The 25,215-nt window shown below is 53.3% G+C and overlaps 2 protein-coding genes across 8 annotated transcripts in view; both read right to left on the bottom strand.

Annotated features, from left to right (window-relative positions):
- TBC1D9B (TBC1 domain family member 9B) overlaps positions 1-13,031 on the bottom strand; it is a 39,023-nt gene extending 25,992 nt beyond the window's left edge. For 6 of the 7 annotated variants that reach the window (XM_045999224.1, XM_045999225.1, XM_045999226.1 and 3 more), the window contains exons 1-5: positions 12,821-13,031; positions 9,516-9,626; positions 5,295-5,413; positions 1,644-1,872; positions 567-825 (exon numbers count right to left, since the gene is read on the bottom strand). In XM_045999224.1, coding sequence (XP_045855180.1) covers positions 567-825; positions 1,644-1,872; positions 5,295-5,413; positions 9,516-9,626; positions 12,821-12,938 — 836 coding nt within the window. In that variant the 5' untranslated portion in view covers positions 12,939-13,031. Of the gene's footprint in view, positions 1-566; positions 826-1,643; positions 1,873-5,294; positions 5,414-9,504; positions 9,628-12,820 lie in introns of those variants that run through there. The other variant, XM_045999228.1, reaches the window with a different exon arrangement.
- Positions 13,032-17,324: 4,293 nt separating this feature from the next.
- RNF130 (ring finger protein 130) overlaps positions 17,325-25,215 on the bottom strand; it is a 140,432-nt gene continuing 132,541 nt past the window's right edge. Inside the window, exon 8 of the mRNA XM_045999152.1 lies at positions 17,325-24,326. Coding sequence (XP_045855108.1) covers positions 24,217-24,326 — 110 coding nt within the window. The 3' untranslated portion in view covers positions 17,325-24,216. The remainder of the gene's footprint in view (positions 24,327-25,215) is intronic.

Below are 25,215 nucleotides of genomic sequence, written 5' to 3'. Positions count from 1 at the left end.
GTAGGACCAGCAGATTGGTCAGCAAACAGCATGCCCTGGAGCCCCGAGGGCTCTGGAGGACAGCCAGAGGCTTGACAGGGTTTGACAAGTCACCTGCTAGGTGCTGAGGGCAGACAGGGCCCAGGGCCTAGATGCACCCCACACCTGTCCCGCGCCTCTGCCCTGAGACTGCTGCTGCCACCATGGAAGACCCGGCCCCATGGGGACACCCAGACGAGCACCTCCTGAGCTCAAACCCATGGTACTGTGGATGGACACCAAGGTACGCCTGCCCGATGACCTTGAGAGGCAGCCGCCTGGCACCCTGCTCTTGGCCCGCTTGGTAGCTCTTTCCTTGTAAGCATCTCTCCCCTCAGCACCATGGGGGCTGCTGGCTGCCTGAGCAGGGCCTGGCGGGCACAGCCTGATGGACACTGTCAAGTCCTGGCCCTTGCTCGTTTCTTTCTGGAAGGTTCCAAAAGTACCCCGTCACTGGCATAAGGAGAGTGACGTCCTTGGATGGTGCCCTCCTGTAACTATGGGCAACCAGCTCTTTCTGGGCCCTCCCACCCGAGGGGGCTGCGCACCGCTTCAGAGCTGAGATGTTTCTGTGTGGCCGGGTGGGCCGGGGCAGCGCCTTCTCCTCCAAGAAGCCCTCGCTGTCCAGCAGCTGCCGCATGGCCAGGTTGGCCAGCTGCTCCATGAGCTTGAAGGTCTCACCGATGTTGAGGAACATAGAGAAGAAGAGCTCCTGGTCCCGCGTGTCCACACGGATGCTCTCGGGGAAGAGCAGAGTGGCATTCTTCTCCAGCCTCGTAACGTCCACCCACTGCACCACCAGGCTCACTGGACACCAGCAGGGACACAAGCTGGTGGGTCACATGGGCCAGAGAGTGGAACAGCTCCGGCGCCTGAAACCCACCAGGAGAACCGTACCCGAGGGCATCACGGACCATAGTGGGCCCCTGCCCCTCCCCCATGCCTGAGCCTGGCTGTGCTGGGACAGGGGGGTCCTGCCAGGAGGGCCTGGGCCATAGGGGTCTCCTCTGGACCCCAGGCCAAACTAGCACCCCACCCTGAGAACATCCTGAGGAATATCTGCCCCACAAATGGCTGAGGGGTGACAAAGGGCACAGGGAGGTGAGCCAGAGGGGACCCTGCCCTGTGAGGAGGTGCCAGGTGGGAGGAGGGCAGGGGAAGGGTGTACGACAGGTGTGTGCACAGTGGGGCAAGGCCTCGCTGTGCTCGGAAGTGCTGAATCCCTGGGAGCTCTTTCCGGGGGTGGTGTGGCTGCCCCGGAGACTCTGCCTTGTGCCCCAAGGCCAGGGCTTCCCCCAGCAAGGCCTTTCCACCACGTTCTGCCACTCGGGGCTGGCGGCAGACCTAGAATGTTCTGACTTCAAGGAGAGCAGAGATCCCCTGAGCTGTTGTTCTGGGAAGAACCCCGTCGATGGATGCAGGTGGGCCAGGTGCTTGCCTGCCTCAGGTCGGGGCCTCCTTGCTGTGAACCACGGAAGTGCACCGAGTTTCGGGGAGACCCTCCAGGGAGGGGGGTGGTGTGTGGGCACAGAATATCAGGGGGCCATGGCGGGGGGAAGCCACTCAGGAGCTCCAGCAGGTGGGAGAGGTGGGGAGGCTGGGGGGCAGGGTCTGGGGCCGCTCACCTTCCTTCCCCAGCAGGAAGGAGTAGAAGCACAGGTGGTTGACGCTCAGGTAGAGCCAGCCCTGCCGGGGCACGCGGCCCTTCCAGTAGCTGCAGGAGTAGTAGTTGACTAGCTTCTCCCCCTCGGGCATCCCGAACTGCTTCCGCATCTTCAGCTCAGCCTCCTTGAACTTCCCAGGGTCCTCATCTCCCTGCGGCTGCAGGTTCTTGTTCTCTTCTGCGATGATGCCCTGCAGGGGGACAAGGGGACTGATTCTGGCAGGCCCTGGCAGTGGGGGAGGCGGAGGGGGGGCAGGTACCTCAACCCCAGGGCCACAAGCTGGTGAGGCCGAGGCACGTGGTGGGACAGATGCCAGGCAGGTTCCCTCAACCCCTGAGCTGATAATCCCTCCAGCATGGCTGATCGGAAGTAGGGATTTTTCAAATAAACATTTATTTCTATGTAAACTTTCTGGAAAATTTAATAAATGTGGTAAAAAACACCAAGTACAACAGTGTATTCAGTAAGCATGGAGCCTCCCTCTTGCCCATTTTTCTGGTTCCCTTCAGACATGCGGGCACCAACGTTCCTTTGCGCAAACACATGGTTTTCTCTTTCCCTCTTTCTTTACCCAAATGGCATCCAGCTACGGCAACGTTCTGTGAAGTGCTTTTCCCATGAAAAGGATGCTCTGTATTTCTTTGACTTTCTCCCCACTCCTTCAATATACCAGGGGCTCCTGCTTCTTGACCCCACCCCCAGACCAGCTGCAGGCCCCTCCCAGCCCAGGACATAGCCATGCTGTGCTCTGCCGGCATCTTCCCTGGTCTCAGGATGCCCGGAAATATCACCCTGGGCCACAGAGCCAGTCCAAAACCTCTTGAGGTTAAAGATGCTCTTAGCACCCTTGGCTCAAAACATACATGCAGATTTTCCAGGAGGATGATTCCTCAATAAATGAGGGTAATTCAAGGCCAGTGTTTGGGGCCTGGCCTACTGCTCCCACCAGGCCTCCTGGTGGACTCTTGCCCCTCCATCCCGGGGCAGGGTGGATAGCCAGGGGCCTGGGTGAGGGCCAGAGATTGCAAAGCGCCTGCCTGGTTACTAAGGCCCCACCTTTGTCTTCTGCTGCCCTCAGTTCCACCTGCTGGGAGGCTGGGGAAGCAGGCCCACCAGTGGAGTGCGGGTGGGCCTTCACCTACACCCTGCTGCATCAGTGACCTTCCTGGGTCTCAGTCAGAAGCCACCTCTTCCCTTCTCCCCGCAGCTGGGGGGACCCCGAAGCAGGGCGTAGAGGGGCTGACCTCTCCTGCTCTGCCTTTCCCTCTGTGATCTCCTGGGGCCCCTCTTCCCAATGCCTTGTCCTTTAGGAAGATTGTTGCGGGAGGAACGGTCCCTACTAATGGGAACGAGCTGGCCTGGCTCACAGGGCTGGGATTTGGTTTGCTGGCTGCCTGAATGGGACTGTAGAAATTACTTGGTTGATTTTAAACGACTGAGTCCATTTCTTTAAGTTTCAGGCATATTCAGCTTTCTTACTGCTTCCTGAGTCCCAGTTTCAGTTGTATTACATGGGAGGCCAAATAAGAGCTCCCCAGAGATGCCCACAGCCCAAACCCCAGAGCCGGGGCACGGGTTACCTTATGTAGCAAAAAGAGCTTTGCAGATGTGCTAACGTGTATTCTGACCCAGGGAGAGGACCCTGGGTCATTCAGGTGCGCCCAGTATATCACCGCCAGGGTCCTTGCCAAGACAAGACAGGAGGGTCAGAGCCGTGGAGGGAATGAGAGGACAGGAGTGGGGGGAAAGAGGGCGTGATCTAGGGTGCCCGGCTGCTGGCATGCAGATGAGGGAAGGGGCTCAGAACTGAGGAAGACCGGTGGCCCTGTAAAAGGAACTGGTGGGGAAACAGGTCCTCCCCTGTTCTTAGCACCCTTGGCTCAAAACGTACATGTAGATTTTAGGAGACCCATCTGCCCACACCTGGCGTTCAGCCGAGACCTGCTGAGTTCTGCTGACTTCCAGAACTCCAGCTAACGGACCTGTGTGGGGCCACAAAGTATACGGGAACTTGTGGCAAGCAGCGATGGAAACGAACGCATCCGACTGTGAGAAAGTACCCGTGTTGTCTAAACTCATGGACTTCCTGGCTCGAAGCTGTTCATGGCATTTTGCTCTTTTCTAAAACTGCTTTTTTATAGGTGTTCCTCCTAGTTCCCTCCCAACCCTGCTCGTTTGAGGCTTCCCGCATTGGTCCTGAGTCCCATTTGCCACAGGTCTGCTTGTGTCTTAGGTCATTCCCCGGACCCGTTGTCTTTCTCCACCACTCTCTCATTTCCTACGGAGTTAACTTCTGCCCTTTACTAATTCCTTTGGGTTTCCTCATTTCTGGGCTTAGACACGCTAACTTACTGAACTTGGGTTGTGAAATTCCACCCTCTCTTCTCCTCCTAAGATGTAAGCCTTCGAATGTCCTGCTGTGTCCTCCTTTTGCTGCAGCCTACAAATTCAGATATGCTGTGGCATTTTCAGGATCATTCAGTTCTAAATGTTTTCTAACGCGCATTTCTTCTTTAACCCATGCATCATGGAGAAAAATTTTTTCCATTCTGTTGGTGACTTTGTTTGGGTCCGACGTGCAAGAAGCATTCAATAATGTTGCTTTATTATTATTATTATTATTACTATTATTCTTGCCCAGCTTGCTCACTGGGAGAAGGGAGACTTGCCTCTGCTCTCCTTGCCTTTTCTCGTGGAGCTACAAAGGTGATGTGGGTCCTGCTCGGAGCCTCAAAATGCACAAGGAAGAGCCAAGGAACTTGGTGCCATCTGCCTGCATCTAGAAGGTTCCGGAATAATGAAGTCACGGGGACCTGCCCAAAGCAACCCTGCATGGCTAAACTTGGACCCAGTAAGAGCCCTCCAAGAAACCTAATCTAAGGCAAAATCACGGGACAGAAAGATGACGATGCACAGGCCAGTGTGCTCAGGTAGAGGCTCATTACCATGTGAATGAGCCCCTGAAGAGAATTTGAAGCATCCCTGTGGGTTTTGACACACGGCTCCAGTTTTCATAGCTGTAGCACACCCCATGCAGTATAGCGCGTGTGATTGAACTGGATGAGCCGGGTGCAGGACTCGGTAGGAAGTGCTCGATAAATGCCAGGCCAGCAAGCCGCTCGGCTCTGGCTCTGCGGAATAGACTGCGGCCACTTCCCCTCCCTGCCTCAGCCTGGAGGTACTGTTTCTGCTGCAGGGGCTGCAGGGAGCATCCTGGGACCCATGTGTCGCCCTGCATGTGTGCCTATGCTATGGGACCAACACCAGGCAAGGGACAGGCTGCATCAGAGGCGCACACAGTTGTTAAGTCGCGTGGATTTCCTAAGTGAAACGTACCTCCGGTTAACCTGGTACTTCCAGCATTTCCTTGTTCGTTATGGCTAAGTGCGGGCTGACTCCGGGCCCGCCTTGAGAGGGGAGGCCCTGCCTGGCAATGAGTTCAATCAAATGCCCCTTTCCGGAGCAGAATGGGAGCACACGGTTGCCTTCACTGCTGTTAAAGGGAGATGAGGGCCACACCATGCTGTCTGATGAGTAAATGAGATGACACAGGCCAACACTGTCCACCCCGAGCCGGGCATTGGAACCAGAAGTGGAAAAGGTGGACCTTACATGGATCTTGCCCTTGACAAAGGTGGTGATGTCTTCCTCATTGTCAAAGATGGACAGCGTCTGGAGTAAGTTATTTTCCAGCCATTCCCAGTGCTTGGTGATCTCCTTGCGGGAAGAACCTGGGGGAGGTTTGGTGGAGCAAAGAGGAAAATCATTACACTCACCAGGCCTTACACATAAGTTCGGAGGCTAACATGGATGACCTAATTTGCTCTACCCAAGAGACTACAATCTTTTTTTTTTTTTTTAAAGATTTTTTTTTTAAATTTATTTGACAGAGAGAGATCACAAGTAGGCAGAGAGGCAGGCAGAGAGAGTGAGAGGGAAGCAGGCTCCCTGCTGAGCAGAGAGCCCGATGCGGGACTCGATCCCAGGACCCTGAGATCATGACCCGAGCCGAAGGCAGCGGCTTAAACCACTGAGCCACCCAGGCGCCCCCCAAGAGACTACAATCTTGAGGCTGCTTTCTCTTTTCCTTCCTCCAGCGTTCTGTATGGGTACACGACAGTAGTCAAGAATGGTCCCAGTGAACCCGAAAATAACTCGGGCAGAATGGCAGTCATGTGCAAGGTAAGGCCTGCACCTCCCCTAACACCACAGAACAGTGGCCACTATTCCCCATATGCCCTTCCAGAAGCAGCCTGTAGGTCTGCAGGTCTGCTGGGTTGTCACCATTTTCCTTCAGGATAAAGGATTTCCTCTGGTCTCTGGTAGGCAGGGGACTAACCAGACACAGACTTGGTATAAGGGACTGCAGTCCTCCAGACAGTTCGTCTTGTAGGACTCCAGCCCCCTGGCTGGCTGGTCTCCTGCTGTGTGTGCTAGAGGCTCTCACCCCCTCTCTAAAGCCAGATGCAGCCACCCAGGTCTTCCCCTGCAGCCTCTTCTCCCCATCCCTGCTCACATCCCAGCCCTGCTCCTGCCTCTTCCAGGAAGCCCTATCTAACCCCATCAGCTTCTGGCTGGGCCTCTGTGTCTGTCCTGCCTCAGAGGTGGTCCTGTGCTCCTCAGGGAGGGGCCCTGTGGGGCACAGCAAGTCCACTGGTAATGGAAAAACTCAGAAGGCAGTTCACCACCACTCCCAAAGGGCGGGGTGGCTGTTTCCTCTGCCCCCACCCCTGGAACTGGGAAAAGGGCCCCCCGGGAGGAGAAGCAGAGGGATGAGGGACCGCCTGGCCTGGCTTCCCCTGCCTCTCTGGGGTTTTGCTTGTGCCTGGCAGGGGCCTTGCACTCGAGAGCTGTTTTCTGAAGGAGTGAACACAAGAAGAAGGGGGAGGGCCCTGCCTCCTCCCAGCTGGCCCGGGGTGGGACAGTCTATGGACTAAGAGTGCCAAGAAGGCCCAGCTGATCTCCTGTGACCTGTCTACATGGAGGGAGCTTGAGCAAAGACACAAGATCAACACGGCTGTGGACCACAGACATTTTTGCTAGGCTGCCTGATTCTCTGGTAGCCCGTCCTTCCCTACCTGGCAACACTCTTCCACCTGCTGGAGACTCCTGAGCCCACCCTGGTCAGGTCGAGTGGGTGCCCACCATCTCCTCTGTCCAGGGCACTTGCTCATTGCTCTGGCACATGTCACAGCCCAGCTGTGTCTTGATGAGGGGTGACTGTTTCTTTACCTTTACCCAAGGCGCTCACTACTCTATAACCATTCTGAGTTAGGGCCTTCCTCCTGCCCTGTGGGCCAGTGTGAGGCTGCCTCTGTGAAGGCGATTAAAACCCAGGATCATACGACTTACAGCGAGCCACAACATAGAATCAATGGGACCCCGGCAAGCCCCTTCAATCATCCATAAATGACCTTTCCCCCCATTTCTCTTTGGGCTTCTCATGTGGCCTCCTTTCCCCGGTGTACAGAGGCCAAGGTCTAGCTGCTAGGAGAAGGGATTTCCCTCTTTTTCTGCCAAGATCCCACCCACGTTTGAATTTGGAAGTTAAATCTGCAAGCAATGCAACTCAAGCATGTCATTCTCTTTTACACTCGCATTCCTGGCAACCTCAAACAGAAGAAATCTTGTCCACACTACCCATGTGGATCTGTGTGCATTTTGATTATAAATATTTACATGTGTGCATTTAAAAGAATTATTAGTTAGCAGTAACTCAGTCTTCATTTAGCACTAATTAAACACAAACTATGCCATCTCTGTGTGTTAGGTTCAGAGACCATAAAGAATGTAACTGCTAATTATTATGAAATGCTATTTTGGCTTTCAGGCCTTTTCGTGAAGTCTCTTGTTTACCTCTTAGAGAATCTTGGAGACAGTACCATTATTTTCATTTCACAGGAAGAAACTGAGGCACAGAGAGGTTAAGTAAATGGCCCATTGTCACAGAGCCGGGAAGTAAGCAAAGCACGATCCTAACCGAGGCTGCCTACCCTCGCCCTCAGAGAGCTGCGAGTCGAGTGGGAGAGCCCGTGAGCCCGCAGTGTATGAGATGCTAGTATAGACACGACGAGTCCAGGGGAGCAAGAAGGAAAGATGGATGTCTGGGTCTGGGGAGTCTGGTTTTCCATAGGAGCTGACACCCGGGCGGGGTCTCAACAGAGTGTAGGTTAGGTGGATGTGTGTGTGTGGGGGGGGGGACACCAGACACAGGGACCAGGACAGGTGTGGCTGGGAACTTCGGGTCCCGTGAGTGTCTGTCTGGTCTGGCTGCAGGCCAGGTGTGAGCTGAGGGGAGGACAGAAATGGAGGCGGGCTGATGCCAAAAGGCCTTCAGGGGCAGGCTAGGGAGTCGGGATTCACTGGGCAGGTGTGGGCATGACCAAACCTGGTTTGGCAAAGCTGGAGGGGAGGGGCATGCCCAGTGGAGGTCAGGGCAGGGCTGGGAGGCCTGACAGAAGCTGTAGCAGCTGGGAGCATGTGGCCTGAGGCTAAGGACTAAGGCTCTCCAGCGTGGCCTCCCACCTCCCTCACTGCCTCCAGATCTGTTCCCTGAGAAAGAACATGAGGGAGACAGAAGAAAATCTCGAGGGCCCATTTTAGACTCACGTCTCTTGCTCTAGCCCAGGCACACACCAATCTCCCCGGGCCCTACCCCATGGAAGCCCTTTTCTCCTGCAGGCTCTGGAACCAGGAGCACCAGGGTCCTGCCATGACCCACTTGGCCTTGGGCAAACCCAGACTTGGGTTCATACACAGGGGAAAGGGCACCTCCGTTCAGAACCACGCCCCCCCCCCAACACGGAGGAGGCTGACTTCCAAAGCCAGGATCCCAGCTGTGGATGCTCTTGTCACCTTTCTCAGGCCTCCTAACCCCCTCGGGGCCACTGCTTCCTCATCTTCGAAATAGAAAAAAAACCCCAAACCCCAAAACCGCCCCCACAAAGTTCCACCTTCTGGAGTTCTTGGGAGATTTGCTAAGTGCCTGGCCTGCAGGAAGTGCTATCTGAGTGTATCCGTGAATGCGTCCAAGTGACCTCAGCAAGGCCAGTACGGGCTGACAGGGACCTCTTCCCAGACCTAGGGAGGTTGGTGTGCGTCTCTGCCCGGGAGGACAGCCACCGCTGACTGTCATTATTGACGGCAGTTGCATTCCATCACATCTCCTGGAACATGGAACAGGCCAGGACGGATCCCAGGGGAGCTGCGGGGAGGGCTATGCTCCTGAAAACCTGGGGTCACACAATGTCTCCATCAACCGATCAGTCCATGACTGTGTTTCACGCAGCCTTCTATTTAAAGGTGCCTTATTTCATATATATTAATTCCCTCCCATCGCACTTGAGGCCAGCGGCACCGGTTGTAACTCAGGCCTGAACGGAGCCCCCCAAACACACGTCCTCTCTCCATGAGGCCCATTACCACGTTTGTGCTGAGGGACACAACTGGCACCTTGGCACCCCACTTGGGTCACTGGCAACAGCAAAGCCACCCACAAAACCTACAAAATGCCCAAAGTATGGCCCAAAGACTGCAGAAAGGACCCCTGTTTTATCGTCTGACAATTGCCAGAAGGCAGAAGGATGTATTGTCCTCTTGGGCTGGGAACCCAAGTGTCAGGCGACTCAAGATGCTCATTGAACATTTCCATGACTGTCCACAGGGTGCCCACACAGGTGCCTTCCTAAGTGGGATGCCAGCCTGGCCGTGTGGGCTGAAGGAAAGGCAGCACTGGGTTCTCCAGAGGCAACATCCAGCCCAGGAATGCAGGTTCTGTCCCCTTCCGCCCGGGGTCCCCCCACTCATCCACAGTAGGCCCTACCTAGCACCTACCACACGCCACTGTCCAGTAGACCTGCGAGTCCTGGGTCTGGTGCAGGATTCGGTAAGGGGCCACGCGGGCACTGGAGTCCAACACCACGTCCAGGGTGCCCACGAGAAGACCTGGGGGCAGGGCAGAGAGAAGAGGGTGAGGGAGGGCCACGTTCACAGCTGAGCCCTGGAGGCTGCCCAAAATGGTGGCACCGCCCTCGATGCCCCAGCCCAGACGGAGACACAGCTGGCACCCCCCTCATCCACCAAAGGACTTCTTTTTCCTCTAAGGCCTATGGAAAAATCCCCTCCCACTTCTTCCTGGCAGCTTCTGCTCACTCCCCGGACTCATAAACACTTGGAGGCAGGGAGTGAGGCAGGTTTTAGGGGGCCTTCTTTATAAGTTTAAACCATTCTGGAAGGCCCTTTTTAGGAAAAATTAGGTTGTTTTTTAATTTTTAAATTTATTTTAAATATTTTTTCAAAAATTTTTTCAAAATTCTCAAAGATGAGAAAGTACAACCAGCGCAAATTAAAGACAAAAACAACACCATGGATATCACAAAATCCAGACAAAGAGTACAGAGTGTTTTATTAACTGCCAGACACATCTCCTAAGGTACATTTTCCCGACATTTTTGGCCATGTACTCTGCAGCTTTTTTAAAAAGAAGTAAGACGATGATTTTATAATATCATTTTCCGTTATCAACAACAGGAAGATAATGTAGTTTTTCCTCTGCCGTAATCACAAATTTTTATTCTAGGAAGTGTTAAGGAAGTTCCTTGTGGCTTCAAAAGTCATGACTGAAGAGGACACAGCAATTTTTAGAACTGTCCAATTTGGGAAAACACTTATCCAGTGTTTTCCACCTCTGAAGCATTTTAGGGCATTTCAGATTTTCCTTCTCCTCACATACAGCCTTTGTCAATGACACCATCTCTCCAACAAATCAGAGGAGATGTCTGCCTTTTACCACTGTGTTTGATTCTCTCCTCTTCGTTAAGTGAATTATCAAGCTCTCTGAAAATCTGTTCACTGTTCCTATTTGGAATTTATGTTTTCCTCTTTGATGAAGTGCTGCTTTTGGTATGCTCTGGAAATAGTCTGTTACCATTTTCCTGTTGATGTCAGAATAATTTTTACTGATTGTATTAACTTGAATTTAACACTTCCATTTCATATTCCATTTTTAATTATTTTTTTCCCTCCCCAGTCTTGAACAAATAAAATTGCTGATTATGAAAGAAAGTACCCATCACATACACCCAAGTTAGGAGCCTGTAATCTCGCCTGTTTTACTGAAAAGTTCTAAAATGTCTCTCTACATAGCCGTTAAAGTGGCATATATTCAAGCTTTATCAGAGTGTGGAATAAACTTTTTTTCATGTTGGGGTTTCTCTTTTGGTCTTGGAAACTTTACTTCAATGCTTATTCTGTTGGCATATCCATATTTCGAGACCCGAAAGCTTTTTCGTGGGCAGACCATCTCATCATACTCAAACTCTTCCTCCTTCTTCTTCTTCCCTTTTTTTTTTAAAAGATTTTATTTATTTATTTGACAGAGAGAGAGCACAAGCAGGGGAAGCAGCAGGCAGAGGGAGAAGCAGGCTCCCCACTGAGCAAGGAGAATGATGTAGGACTCGATCCCAGGACCCCAGGATCATGACCCGAGCCGAAGGCAGACGCTTAGCTGACTGAGCCACCCAGGCCCCTCTTATACTCAGACTCTTCATTGAAGGATCCAGGCTCGCATCTGTTTTTAAAAGCCATCCTGAACAAACCCACATCACTAACTGTTCCTCCCTTGGGGAGATGGGGTTCAGGAGGCCATGATGCCTATGATGGCACAGGGAAGGCCAGGCAGAGGCCCGGGCAGGACTCACCAAACCTAACTGGAATGGGAAGTTGAAGGAGTGGGGTAGGGGAGGCCTGGGCTCCATCTTGGTGGACACAGAGCGATACGTGAGGTGGGAAGGGCGTTCTGTGCACAGAGGGTCCCAGCCACCCTCTGAGATGATCCTCAGAAGCACAGAAAACTGAACAAGCCGGTGGAAGTGCACTGACCAGACTGGACACACTGGTACGCTGATGCAACGTACCAGAAGGTTCTGGCCACTATGCTTCGTCTTCCTGCTCTGGCTTGCAGTAGCTTCTGAGGCTGACCACTGTTCAGACTGCCCAGAGGGGCTGCTGTCTCACCTCCGCTGAGCAGCCAGTCCAGGATGCAGGTCCAGCGCTGGCTCTTGGTCCTGAGGCTGTGGGGAGGCAGCCCCAGGCAGTGAAGGGAACAGTTTTCTTAGGAAAGGGACAGTGTCTCCCACATTAGGAGGTGTGGCTCTAGAGAGGGTGGCAGAGGACGTCCATGGGAAACTTCTGCCTGCATCTGGCAGGACTGTAATTGCTGCTACTGTTTCAAATCAGGATGTTTCACAGAAATTGCTGCTGGTAACTTGTAAGATGCACCCGCAGTCTTGCATGGCCACAGTGCGCCACTGACTGGTTTGGCCCCCAGTCTGCCCCAGCTCGGTGAGGGGGTGTGTGGCCACAACAGGCTTGGAGCAGGAGGGACCTCAGACCACACCTGCAGAGGGCATGCCCCATGGGCCTTCCCTGGATCCCAGATGTCACACGACTTCATGAGGTGCCTGTCCACCGTTACGGGTACTGCCCAGGTGAACAAAAGGAAACCCTGGCTGGCTCACCAGAACAGCCGACTCTGGTAATCAGGCACGGCCTCCGTCTGCCGCTCCAGGTCACCAAGAAGCAGGAAAGGTGGGCGAGGAGAGACCGACCGGGAGATGGGGGCTGAGGCCAGCAGCAGCTCGGGGGACCTCAGATGTCGCTCAAAGGGCAATTTTGGGGAGAAGGAAAGAGGCAAGAGAGAATGTGTGCTTCTGTCACTTGGCCGCTCAGAGGCACTTGGGGAAACTGAGGCAGAGGACGAAGCCCGAGGAGGCGTCGCCGCCTTTCAGCTGTGAATCCCACTCCAGGAAGCTGCACGCGCCTGGGCAAAGCCCCGGGGAGCTCACGGGCGCCGCGTCCGGGCAGAGGCCGCTGCCAGCCTTCCCCTGGGCGCCCTGGGTCGGCCGAAGTCACCCGCCCCCCTCCCAACGACAGCACCTTCGCCTTCCCCGGTCCTAGGCCCGCGCCCCCGGCGCGCCCCCGCCCCCGCCTCCTGGCCGCGGCCCCGTCCCCGCCGCCTCGCAGACACCCCCTCGGCCCTCCCCCACTGCGCCCCGCGCCCGGCCCGGGCCCCCGCCGCCGCCGGCGCGCCCTCCCCGCCCGGCCCGCCGCCACAGGCCCGACCGCCGCGCGCCCCTCACCCGTGAGGCCGCCACCCTTGCCGTGGCCGCGGCGCCGCTGCAGCACGAAGAAGGGGTTGGCCCGCTCCGTCACCCACAGCGCGTTGGCCACCAGCACCTCCTCCGGGCCCAGCCACATCGTGGGACCGCTCGCACCGGGCCGAGGCCGGCCAGGCGGAAGCGCCGCCGCCACCGCCGCCGCCGTCGCCGTCGCCGCCGCCGCCGCCTCGGGAGCCGAGCAGGCGGGGCGGGGCGGGCGTGCCGAGCGGGCGGCGCCCCCTGGAGGGCGCGCGGACCAACACACGCGGGCTCCGGGCCCGCCGGGCGCGCGCTCCTCCCGGGGCCCCGCCCCCGCCCCGCCCCCAGCCTCCCGTCACTGGCCGGCGTGGCCCGGCCGTGTCCACCGCCCTCTCGCCCAGGCCCGGCCGCTGCAGACTCATCTAGGAGCGACGGGCCAGCCCCGGGGATACGGGCCAGAATGGCCGAGTGCCCAGGCCAGAGGAACGGGTTGTGCGGAGAGCCGGGCCCCTGGCGTTTTGTGAAAACCAGTCCAGGGGCTTGTGGGGACGGAGGAAATGTAAAGAAATAGCCTTTGCAAAAACACTTTCGGCTGATTGTGCTGTGCACCCCAGGGCGTGTTGACATTGCAAAGGGCTGCTGGAGACGGGTGGAGAAGATTGTCGTCATTCTCAGAATTCTGACACCCGGGCCGGAGACTAGGAGAACCGCCCAGAGCGCCGAAGCTGGGAGGATCCTCAGAAATCCGTGCAGTCCACTCACCTGACAGATGGGGACATTGGGGCTGGCTGGTGTAGGGTTCGGGGACAGGGCTGGCCCTGGGACTTTGTTTTTTTTTTTGCATAGGCAAGGGCTGCAACACCCCCCACCCCCCGTGGGGGATGCGGGTTCCTGCTCTCCCAGCGCTGGCCTGTAGGGGAAAACCCCCAACACTGACCCTTTTGAGGGAAAGGGGGAGCTGTGAACTCCCTTGGGCAATCCAGAATGTCCACGGGCCAGTTGGGTGGCAGGATCAGGGCTTGATCCTGCCAGGACCCCGCAGGAGGGCGTAGGGAAAGGGGCACTTTGGGATCATCGCGGGAGTTTAAGCTGGTTGCCCATTGGATTTCTGTCACGGGCATTCAAGAATCCAATATGATAGATGGAGGTAAAGTAGGCAGTTTCATGGTGGACAGCCAGAGTAATCAAAAGTCCTCTGAAATATTGCTTGAGACTGAATTGAGATGCAGAGGCCATTTTTCCCTAAGACCCTGGAAGCTTACATTGATAGTGTGCTCTCTGGGGAGTAATCTACCCTCAGGAATTTGGAGTACTTGTTAACACCCTGGGAGGTGGTAAATGGTTATTTTATTCTTTCTCAGGCTTGAGCATGCATCAGAATCAAATGCAAGGCTTGTTAAAACACACATGGTTGGACCCCACCTCAGAGTGTTTGCGTTTCTAGCAATTTCCTAGGTGATGTTGATGCTGCTGACGTGAAGACCACCTTTTGATTACAATGCTTTATAAGAAGGAAAAGAACAAACATTTATTGAGCACTTAGGCTGTGCTAAGCCTTCTTCATTTTCCCCTTTTCTAAGATATAGTTCATGCTGCATAAAATTCATCCTTTTAAAGTGCACAATTCAGTATTAGTATATTCACAGAGTTGTGCAATCATTACCACTAATTCCACCACTCCAAAAAGAAACCTCTTAGGGACACCTGGGTAGCTCAGTCAGTTAAGCTGCTGCCTTTGGCTCAGGTTATGATCCTAGAGTCCTGGGATCAAGTCCGGCATGGGGCTTCTTGCTCAGCAAGGAACCTGATTCTCCCTCTGCCTGCTCTGACTGCTGTTCCCTCTGCTTGTGCACGCACGCTCTCTCTCTCTGGCAAATAAATAAATAAAATCTTAAAGAAAAAGAAACCTCTTACCTATTAGTAATCACTCTCCATTCCCCAACCCCCTCCACCCCTGGCAACCATGAATCTCTTTCTGTCCCTCTGGATTTGCCCACTCTGGCATGTCCTAAACATGAAATCATACACACTATGTGGCCTTTGCGTCTGGCTTCTTCCACTTACTGTAATGTGTTCAAGGTTCATGTTGTAGCAGGTATCAGTCCTCATTCCTTTTTAAGGCTGAATAATATTCCATTGTAGAAATACACCCCATTGTGTTGATCTATTAATCAGTTGGACATTTGTGTTGTTTCCCCTTTTTGGCCGTTATGAACAATGCTTTTGTGTGAACATGTTTTCAGTTCTCTTGGCTATGTTTCTAGGGAGAACTGCTGGGTCCTGTGGTAAAGCTGTGTAACTTTTTTTCTTTTTAAGTAGGTTCCATGCCTGGTGTGGGGCTCAACATGGGGCTTGAACTCACAGCCCTGAGATCAAGACCTGAACTGAGATCAAGAGTCAGATGCTTAATTAACCAACTGAGCCACCCAGGCACCCCTATGTTTAACTTCTTCTTTTTTTTTTTTTAGATTTTTAAAAAATTTATTTGACAGAGAGAGATCACAAGTAGGCACAGAGGCAGGCAGAGAGAGAGGAAGGGAAGCAGGCTCCCTGCTGAGCAGAGAGCCCAATGTGGGGCTTGATCCCAGGACCCTGGGATCACGACCTGAGCCGAAGGCAGAGACTTTAACCCACTGAGCCACCCAGGCGCCCCCTTATGTTTAGCTTTTTGAGAAATCACCAAACTGTTCTCCAAAGCAGTTGCACCATTGCACATTTCCACCAGTGATGGGTGAGGGTTGCAGTTTCTCTGTATCTCCATTTGTTATTGCCTATCTTTTTTTTCTAACATAGCCACCTTAGTGGCTATCAAGTAGTATCTTATGTGGTTTAGATCTGCCTTTCCCTAATGACTTATGATGTCGGGTATCTTTTCATGTGCTTGCTGGTCATTTGCATATCTTTTTTTTATTTGTTTATTTTCAGTGTAACAGTATTCATTGTTTTTGCACCACACCCAGTGCTCCATGCCAATACGTGCCCTCCCTATTACCCACCACCTGCTTCCCCAACCTCCCACCCTCCGCCCCTTCAAAACCCTCAGGTTGTTTTTCAGAGTCCATAGTCTCTCATGGTTCATCTCCCCTTCCAATTTCTCTCAACTCCCTTCTCCTCTCCATCTCCCCATGTCCTCCATGTTTCATTTACATATCTTTGATAGAGAAATGCCTATTCATATGCTTTGCCCATTTTTCAATTGGGTTGCCTTTTTATTGTTGAATTTAAGATTTATTTATAATTCTATTTTTTTTAAAGATTTTCTTTATTTATTTGACAGAGAGCACAAGTGGGGTAAGGAGCAGAAGGAGAAGCAGATTTTCTGCTGAGCAGGGAACCCAACGTGGGGCTGGATCCCGGGACTCCAGGATCATGACCTAAGCTGAAGACAGACACCTAAATGAATGAGCCACCCAGGTGCCCCATATATATTCTAAATACTAGACTGTTACTGGATAAGTGATATTACGCCAACTTCTTACGTTCCTTAAACTCTAATCTCCACATGTTAACCTATGAGGTATTTTATGATCCCTACCTGAGAGACGATACAACTGAAATCCAGGCAGAAGAAATTACCTGCCAAGTTCATACTAGTGAGTGGCAGAGGTGGTAGCGATGTCCAGACCTTTTTGGGTACCAGCTCTTTTCTACACATGTTGGACATTTGGTGCTGTTGTCCCAGCATCCACTTCTTCGTGTGCAGCATCATGATTTTGTTGAGGAAACCCCACCTTTAGAACTCTCAGCTCCTGTCTTTGAGGGAAAGCCACATTCACTCCATGGCTGCAGAAGTGAAGCACATGCTGGCCTCGGCCACTGGCACACATCAACTCTGTGACCACAGTGGCTGGTTCAGCAAGAGGGCCACAGGCCTCCAACCAAGGCAGTCAGGCTCAAGGAGATGCCCATTCCGGTCTGGGTTACCTCCTGGGGAAGGAGCCCAGCTCCCATGCTGATGGGGCTACCGCCACCCTACGCTCGAGCCTGGAACCTCCCTGGGGGGAGCTAGCAAGTGTGTCCTGGTGTCCGTGTTTGAGGACCAACCGGTGCCACAAGGGACATGAGGACAGCCCTGGCATTTTAGCTTTTGGGAGCCACTAAGGTCCCCTTTCGCTCAAGCCAGTTTAGGTGGCATTTCTGTCACTTGCAACCAAGGGGGTCCTCGCAGATACAGACTACCATATGGCCAAAGCGGCTTTGTCAATAGGTTTTTATTGGAACGGTTATATTAGCAAATCCCCACACATACAGGTATACACTATCAGCATGTAGGTATAGACCATACCATTTCACTACTTAATTATACTTACATTAACCATATGGACCTAGGCATTGTGCTGCCCAGGACATTTCAAAGGGCTTATAAGATCTGCTTGCCAAGAAATCAGCTTACCTTCTATTTGCAGGTATCTGTGTTCTAAACAAGGTAATCCCCCTTCAGTGTGCCCCCAAACTAAGCAAGTGATTGATTTTGCTTTTTTGGCTATTTGATGTGTGTTCTTTCTGGCACAAGCTAACCACTGGTGAATTAAAATTCAAGTGCATAGTATCCCTTTCATCCCTCAAGGTGGAAGGGAAGTCATTTGCCACATTTAAGTATATCCCAAGCCTCCCCCACCCCCAAATTACCTGTGCTACGGTTAGAAAAATAGTTCTGTATGCCATCCTCTGAGATGTTGTGCATAGTTAGCAGGAACTCAGAATGAGAGGAGCTCTGTGAATGACCCAAATGTGAAAGGGGTAACTTGAATATTTTAGATGAGTACAAAAGCTGCTGAGGGTCAAAAACAATTGTGACATGTGTAGCCTACGGCGGTTTGGACCAACTCCTGCTCTCCTACAGGAACAGGACTGTTCTAGTAGGTGAGGGCTATTCCCTGGACCCCAAACAGCATTTCCTAGCTTGGGGTCTTTTTCCTGTTTCTGTGATTGCACCTGTCAGGTTTCCTTAGACAGACTCATGGCCACTTGCGAGTGGACCATGCTTCTCATTCTCAGTTTTAGACTTAGCTTTCCATTCTGACCCCAACACCAGCAATGGGCGCCCCTCCTCCAGCTGGGTCAGCTGACCAGGGAGACGAAGGACACAGCACCCTCTCCAGGACAGTATGTGTCATTACAGGTGGGGGCACCCAGTAAATGTGCTAGGACCCTGACACTGGCCACAGCTAGTGACTTGGTCCACACAGCATGCTGGCAGTCAGTAGGCAGTTACCCTGCTTAGGAACAGCGTACTTAAGTGAAGGGAAAGAAATGGCGTTGGTGTTAAGAGTCTACCTATCCCACATCCCCACCTTTTGTTTTTACAAACACATCGCTCAGTACCTACCGGTCACTAGAATAGTCCTTTAATGCCGCACAGTGTGAATACCCTTGGATTTAATTGTGGATGAAGGATAAGTCTGAAAACAAATTAGAATTCACTTTGCGTTGGGTTAAATTTGTAAAAATATAGCTCAGAACAATCATCTATAGCTTTCGACAATTGCCAGTAGGTCTAAAGAGAGCTGGAGAGAGAATGGGTGACAGTCTGCCTAGGGGATAGGTTACTGATGAAGGCCAGCTGGGCTTGTCAGATGACCGACCGACATGACATGCGTCTTCCCTGCATGCCTGCTCACCCAAGTGGATGACGGTGAGCCTGGTTTTGGGCCAGCACTCCACTGGGTGGGGGTCCCTTGAAGTTGTGTCCCAGGGTATTAAGGATCCACTGCAGCTGAGAAAAGGCTAATGACATGCTCCAGCTCTCTCCAGCTTTTCCACCCAAGGACAATGCGTGTAGTTTATAAAGACGCTTGCCCTGATTTTGATGACCACCCTTGCCTTGTGCATCGGGGTCTCAGGAAGCTGCCTTTGGCCCCCCAGCAACACTCCCCAGGCCTGCTGTTCCAGAGAAAGTCATTCCTTTCAGAATGCCAAGCCGGGTTAGCGCCACCTCGAACCTCTGTCTTTTGTGGTATATGCATGTAGAGATTTCAAAGAGAGGGACTATGAAAGCCCAGGACAGAGGTCTGCATGATTCCAGAGGCACTGAATCCTTCTGAAAGTTTAATACTCAAGTATGTATGAATTCAAATTTAAAAAAATTATTTTTTTCTTGTTTTTTGTTTGTCCTGAAGTATCTTCCTTCTGCTCCAAGTCAGAGTGAAGAAAACAAAAAATGGCTTCAGCTAGAGTGAACGGCAAGAGGGAAAACCCCAGATAAGTCCCAGGTCATGGACTGGGGGCCCCCACAGGGTCTCATTAGACCATGAGAGACCAAGAGAGTCAAGCCTTGGGGAGATACATGTCATCCTTTGGGCAGCTGAGGTCCCTGGCACCCCCTCCCCAGTCACAGGAGGCCGGTGGGACGCCGCTCTGGGAAACGCAGGTGACTGCATTCCATGTCTGCTGGGGCCCACCAGACTCTCTTCTTCAAGGCTCAGTTTGTTGAGATCTTTCAGGACACCCCGAAGAAAGACCACACACTCCTTGACCCGACTGGCACCCCAGAGGAGTCCCATGGCCACAAGGGGGCTGGTAGCCCCAGAGTGGGGTAAAGGGGCTCAGCAGCTAGAGGAGAAAACTTTCTCTTTCTGCTATGCCAGGCTCTTCCTGCTATTTTACTGGACAGTAAGAAAAGCACAGGTCCATGCACCCAATACAGGCACCTTCCCTCTGGAAGGGAAGTTTTCCAGTCCTGCTAAAATATCCGTGGATGTTATGTGAACACATACACTCATTTTCTCCTTTTCCCAGTGGGCTTTGGAATGATTTACTGACAAGGTCACAAGAAAGGGCATAACTGCTCTTAGCAGGGAGGACACTTCTTTTAAACTGAGGGTGTCACAGTGGTCCTCCTATGGTAATGATCCCTTACTCGGGTGTGGAGTTGGGAGTGAACGCCCTGTTGAATCACTCCAAACTCTGATTCTGGGAGTGAGTGAGGGCCAGTCCCTCTGCCTGTGGCACTGCGGTCAGGCCAACACCTCCTTTCTTGAAGAGGGAAGTGACACTCAGTGGTTTTTCTAAATTGGTCGCTGTCAGGAGCTCGTTCTGTTCATACCTTAAATGTCAGGGTCCCCAGGGCATTTTCCCAAGCCTGGCTCTCATGGCACCGGGCAATATTAGCCACACACTGGCCTCCACCATCATGGGAAATTAAGGGAACACCAGGCCCAGCTGGACACCCACTCTGGGGGACTCTAACTCCTGTGAGTGTGTGTGTGCATGTACCTTGTGTACACATCTGTGTGTGTATGTGGGGAGAAAGGGGTAAGGGGGGAGGAGAGAGGGGAGAGAGAGGGGTGGAAAGGGTGGGAGGGAGGGAAGAAGAGGGGAGACAGGAAGGAAGGGGGAAGAAAGGAGAAGGTTTAGGGCATCCCTGGATTGGGGCCTACTTTGGTAGGTGCAGGTGACAAGTTCATTTAAAACACAGCTTCCCAGGGATTCCGATGTGGAGGGGCCCCACCTGGACCTCCTTTTCTCTACCAAAACTCTCCTGAGCCCCAGAGCTGGTTCTCCAGGCCTTCCTCTAGAGGCCCTGCCAGCCTGAGATGGAAAGTGTCCCCACTGGGGTGCTCTCTGGGTCCCACCAACAGCCCCTGGGTCACCTAGACTGCCAGCCTGGGCTTCTGCTTCAGCCTCCTGGCACCCTCCTTTCTCGCTGTCAGTGGGACCTGGGGGTCAGCCTAACTGCAGTGCTCTGCTCAGCCCAGACCCTGGCGGGGGGGGGGCAACCTGTCTGGTCCACACCCACCCTGGGGAGTGAGATCCCCCCTCCCACCGCCCTTGCCGGTCTCAGGGCCCTGAGGCCAGTCACACCTCTGCATGGCTGCCCTGTGCACCTCCCTCTGCACCCAGGAAACCCCCCCTCTTCCTGACTCTCCACCATGGTGCCTGACCTCCCACCGCAGCTGGCTGTTAACGTACCAGTTTCTCTCACAGCCTGCCTTCACGGTCACTGGGGTGGCCCGAGCACGCGGTGGGCACTTAAAGGGCTCTTGGAGAGAGTGACCTCATAATCCTGCCTTTTCCCTTTCAAATTCTACTTCCCGGACATCAGTGTTTGTGTCTGATGACGTTTAGGTGCTGTGACCGCCTCACAAGGGGACGTGACGTGAGCGCCACCTCCTCGCGTGCCTGGAGCAGAAACCGGGTCTAAGCGACCAAGGCCAACAGCAAGAGGGCACTTTGGGTTTGCCCTCAGTTAAAACCAGTCTCACTGACCATGGAGATGGTGGAAAGAAGAGGGTGTGGGCAGTGATAACAAGCAAGGAGAGTTCACGAAGCCTGCAGGAACGCTCAGGTCCGCAGGAGCTATCAGATCCGTCAGATTCAGTCATCCTGTCTTGTCTAAACCCTTGGACCCCACCGTGTTTTGTAAGCTGGGCTGTTGGGGGCCTTGGGGTAGCTCACGGTATAGCCCGGCCCCCAAGTGCAGAGGGTGGGGGAGTTTCTCTGAGCTGGGCCTGAGGAGGAGCTGGGGAATGGAGACTTCCATCCTGAGCAGGGCTCCCCAGCCAGACTTGCTGAGGGGTCTGTCCCCAGCGGGGAGGAGAGCCTGTCTTCCCTTGCAGTGGGGGGTGGGGTGGGGCAGAGGCAGGCAGCCCTGGATGGACTCGCTGCCCATTGCACCCACCAACTGGCTGACTCCAGGCCTGGCCTTCCTTTTGTGTTCTGGCTCGTAGGAAGTGGGGCGACAGGGGGGGAAGGGGAGACAGAAGGGGGAAGGAGAAGATGGGGGAGGGGGATGCAGGGGGGGAGGCAGAGGGGGAAGGGGGAAGCAGAGGCTGGAAGCCAGGTCCAGCTCAGAGCAGTCCGCCAGAGGGACGAGGGTTTGTGGTAGAAGCAGCTAGTTCCTCTGTCCCTTCTGTTCTTCAGATAGTAACCCCCACACACCAAAAAAAAAAAAAAAAACCAACTGATCAGAAGTTATTTACACATCCTCACTGATGACCACTGTGACTGTAAGTCTTGCTGTGGCTGAGATCTCATAGGTCGGGGGAGGAGTGTCTCTCCATAACCCCCACCGTGCCTGTGTGGTCGAAGAGCTGCTCAGCACAGGTGCTGAGAAGGTTGTCCTCCCCAGGCGTCCCCGCCCTGGAGTGGCTCCCCAGAGGGGGCTCCAGCCCCCATGCCGGCAGAGAGGCTGTTATTTGGGAGGAACATTGCTGTTCCCTGGGGGGATGTGACCTCCACAAAGCAGAAGTTACCGTCTGTCCTGACAAAGGCAGGACATTCTGTAGCTGAGCAGGGAAGTGGCCTCGATTTTTAGGGAAAAGTTGTCGAGCTGGGACCTGGGGCACTATTCTGAGTGAATTCCCCTGTAAGAAATGCCTCCTTGGCTCTTTGACAGTGAAGGCGTGCCCTAGATATGCCAGAAACTTAACTATTGTTTAATAGGTAGATTTCTGAGGGGCCCGAATCTCTACCTCCTTCTCGTGCGATTTCATTCCTTTCCCGGAAAAGTAATGTCTCAAGTGCAATGTGACGTGTATGCTTTTTCCAGACGGTACAAATCAGGAGAGAATGCTCAGAGAGGGTCTCAGCTCGGGAGCAGGCGATCAAGGTCGTGGTGAGGACAGCACGGCCAGAAGTGAGCCATCCTCCCCGTCCCAGGAGCCAAGCCAAACAAAGCTCGGGTGTGTGTCCCAGAGCGTCGGGCACACGGAGTTCTCATCTCCTCCAGGTCCAGTCCCTCGCCGCAAAGCCGCGGGCGCAAAGCTTGTCTTTCTGGACAGTGCCCTCTTGAAACTGTTTATCAAAAATATGTTTATAGTACAAAGACCGTAAAAAGGAGGAGGGGAACCTCGAACAGAAGCCCTTGGTGGATGGTAAAAAACGAAAAAGCTGCTGAAACCTTACAAATTCCATGCTGTTCTAGCCTTGCGTGATTAAAAACGCGACGCTGCTGGTCACCGGGAAGCGACGCTCCTAATGGCTCTCTCCACCGTGGTTCTCTGAGGGGTTGTGACTGGGGGGGCACAACCGTGTTTGCGGTCTTACAGGGACGATGAGAACAGACACGTGAGGAAGAGAAGTCAGCCGCACACGGGCACATGGCGAGCGTTCGCCTCAAACTCGTGTTTCACGGAGTCGATAAAAATCGACAGGTGTGTGTGTTTGGGGGGGGTGAGGGGGGGGGGTCCCAGGTCCACGCGGTTTGCTGCCAGATCTAAGACCAGAACGTGGAGGCTGGAGTTTCCATGCTCATGCCGGGGATCTGAGGACTTGGATGCATTTACATCTCTACGTGGCTCCCGTGGGTAGGAGAAACGGCCTGAACTGTGGTGTGTCCTTGGGCAAGAAGGATGCCTCCATCTGTTTCCTAAACGTGCTTATTGTGGTTCTGGGCCGGGACTGCTCTCCAGAGACACGTTTCCCGAGACGTTAACGCCATGTCATCCCAGGCGTGTGGGAGGAGCGTGTGTGTCCTTGAATGTCCGCCATGCCAGCCACCGTGTCCTTTTCTGGAAACTCCGTGCCTTCTTGGTGCCAATGCTGAGGCTGGCGGGAGGGGGCTGGGTTGGATCGGGAAGGAGGAAGAGGGGTGCTCGTCTGGTCTCTAACAGCAAGGATGTAGTTCGAACTCCTCAAGAAAGCACTCAGAGTCATTCTGATTTTGATGTCCACTGGCCATCACGCCCAGAGGAGACTGCCAGGCCGGCCTCCAGGGGACCACCTCTGTACACACCTCAGCAGATGCCAAGCAGACGAGTCCGCAGGCCTCAGGGTCAAGGTGGTCACATAAGCACTCGGCTCTAAGCTCTGTGACGGAGGCTGGATGACCCCCTGTCCTGCGTAGCCGGCGGGTCCCCCCCTCCCCGTGCTGCTCTGGGTGGCCAGCCTCAGAGGAGGGACGAAAGGCAAGACTTTCTCTTGGGAACCTTTAGGAAGAGGCTCTTTAACAGAAAGTAGCATAAGAGACAAGAAAATGCGGAGCGGGCCAAGGAACAGCAACTCAGGCCCCATGTCCGTAAGCAGCAGCGCCTACAAGCTTTAGTATGCGTTGTGAGTGGGGAGCACATAAAGGTATTAAAAAAACAAACAAACAAACACCCAGCTGTCACCCTGACACAGAAAAGCATGTGATTATTCAGAGACATGTTTGCTACGCAACCCTCACCTCCCCCACCGGCCCCTGCTCCTCTCTAGGAACAGCCAAGCTTGCTGGGGCCCCCATTCTCCTGCCGGCTTGGGGCGGGTTTTCAGTCCTGTCAGGCCACCTGGGCGGTAACACTGTCCTCAAAGCCTCCCCTTGGGGGGGACCTTGCAATTTAACCCCGAGCCCCAACCTACACTCGGAAAGTCCTGCCATTCTTCCAAAAATGGACGTTGACAGAAAGATACGAAATAAGAAAGGTGATCGTAAATTAAATCACAAAAGAGGTGACCCCCCAGAGCCCATTTAGAAAAAATCAGGTTTTGTTCTCGTCATACATGTCCAAGGAAGGTTCGATTGTTGAGAATTCACTTTCGTACACGAGGCTCCGAGGAGATAAGGAGTTTCGGTGGAAGAAGTGACCACCTGGAAAAGGGACAAGAAGAAACAGACTTAATCCGGGCGTCAGGCCTCCCCTTCCCGCATGGCTTGGAGGAAGCACACAGATTTCTCTCCAAAGCGGCACATTTTCTCAGATAGCTCCATTCTGGGCTCTTATCATGAGACAAATGGAAAGAATTCAGGCATTCCCTCAACTTAGGCACAATATAAACACGTAAATCCCAATGTTCAGATCCCCAAGAGCTTAACACCTGGAGCTTTTCTTTTTTAAAGACTTCATTTATTTGTTTGAGAGAGAGCACAAGCAGGGGGAGCAGCAGGCAGAGGGAGAAGCAGGCTCCCCACTGAGCAGGAAGCTTGATGTGGGACTCGATCCCAGGACCCTGAGACCATGACTTGAGCCAAAGGCAGACGCCCAACCGACTGAGCCACCCAGGTGCCCCTAATTTTTTTCTCCAGTGTTAGACTCTATCTGCTGAGGCAATGCTACAGAAGATGAAGACTTTCCCTCTCTTCCTCTACCCCTACTTACTACTCTTCAATATAATGATATTTTGAAAAAAATTTCAGCATTTACATTATTTGACTATTTCTGCTACTCAGAGCGAAGCCGTGCTCACATTTCCTTTTCCGAACAACTGATTCGTTTGCACAGGTTTCCTGACATATAACTGACATACAACAAAATGCACGTATTTCAAACCAAGATCAGATTCAAGATGGTGGACATCTCCGTCCCCCGCAAAGTTTCCTGGAGCTTCTGGTAATTCTTCTCTTTTTCCGGCCCTACTTCCACCCTCGGATAAACACAGACGAGGCTATGTCTTTCTAGAATATTTTAAACGTGGATTCGTAGTTATTTATTGGCTCTTACCAATAAGTTGCTAGGAACACCTGTGTCCAAGTCTGAGTG

The sequence above is a fragment of the Meles meles genome, chromosome 3 (genome assembly GCF_922984935.1).
Source record: "Meles meles chromosome 3, mMelMel3.1 paternal haplotype, whole genome shotgun sequence".
NCBI classification, from domain to species: Eukaryota; Metazoa; Chordata; class Mammalia; order Carnivora; family Mustelidae; genus Meles; species Meles meles.
This window is presented reverse-complemented; position numbering and strand designations above follow the sequence as displayed.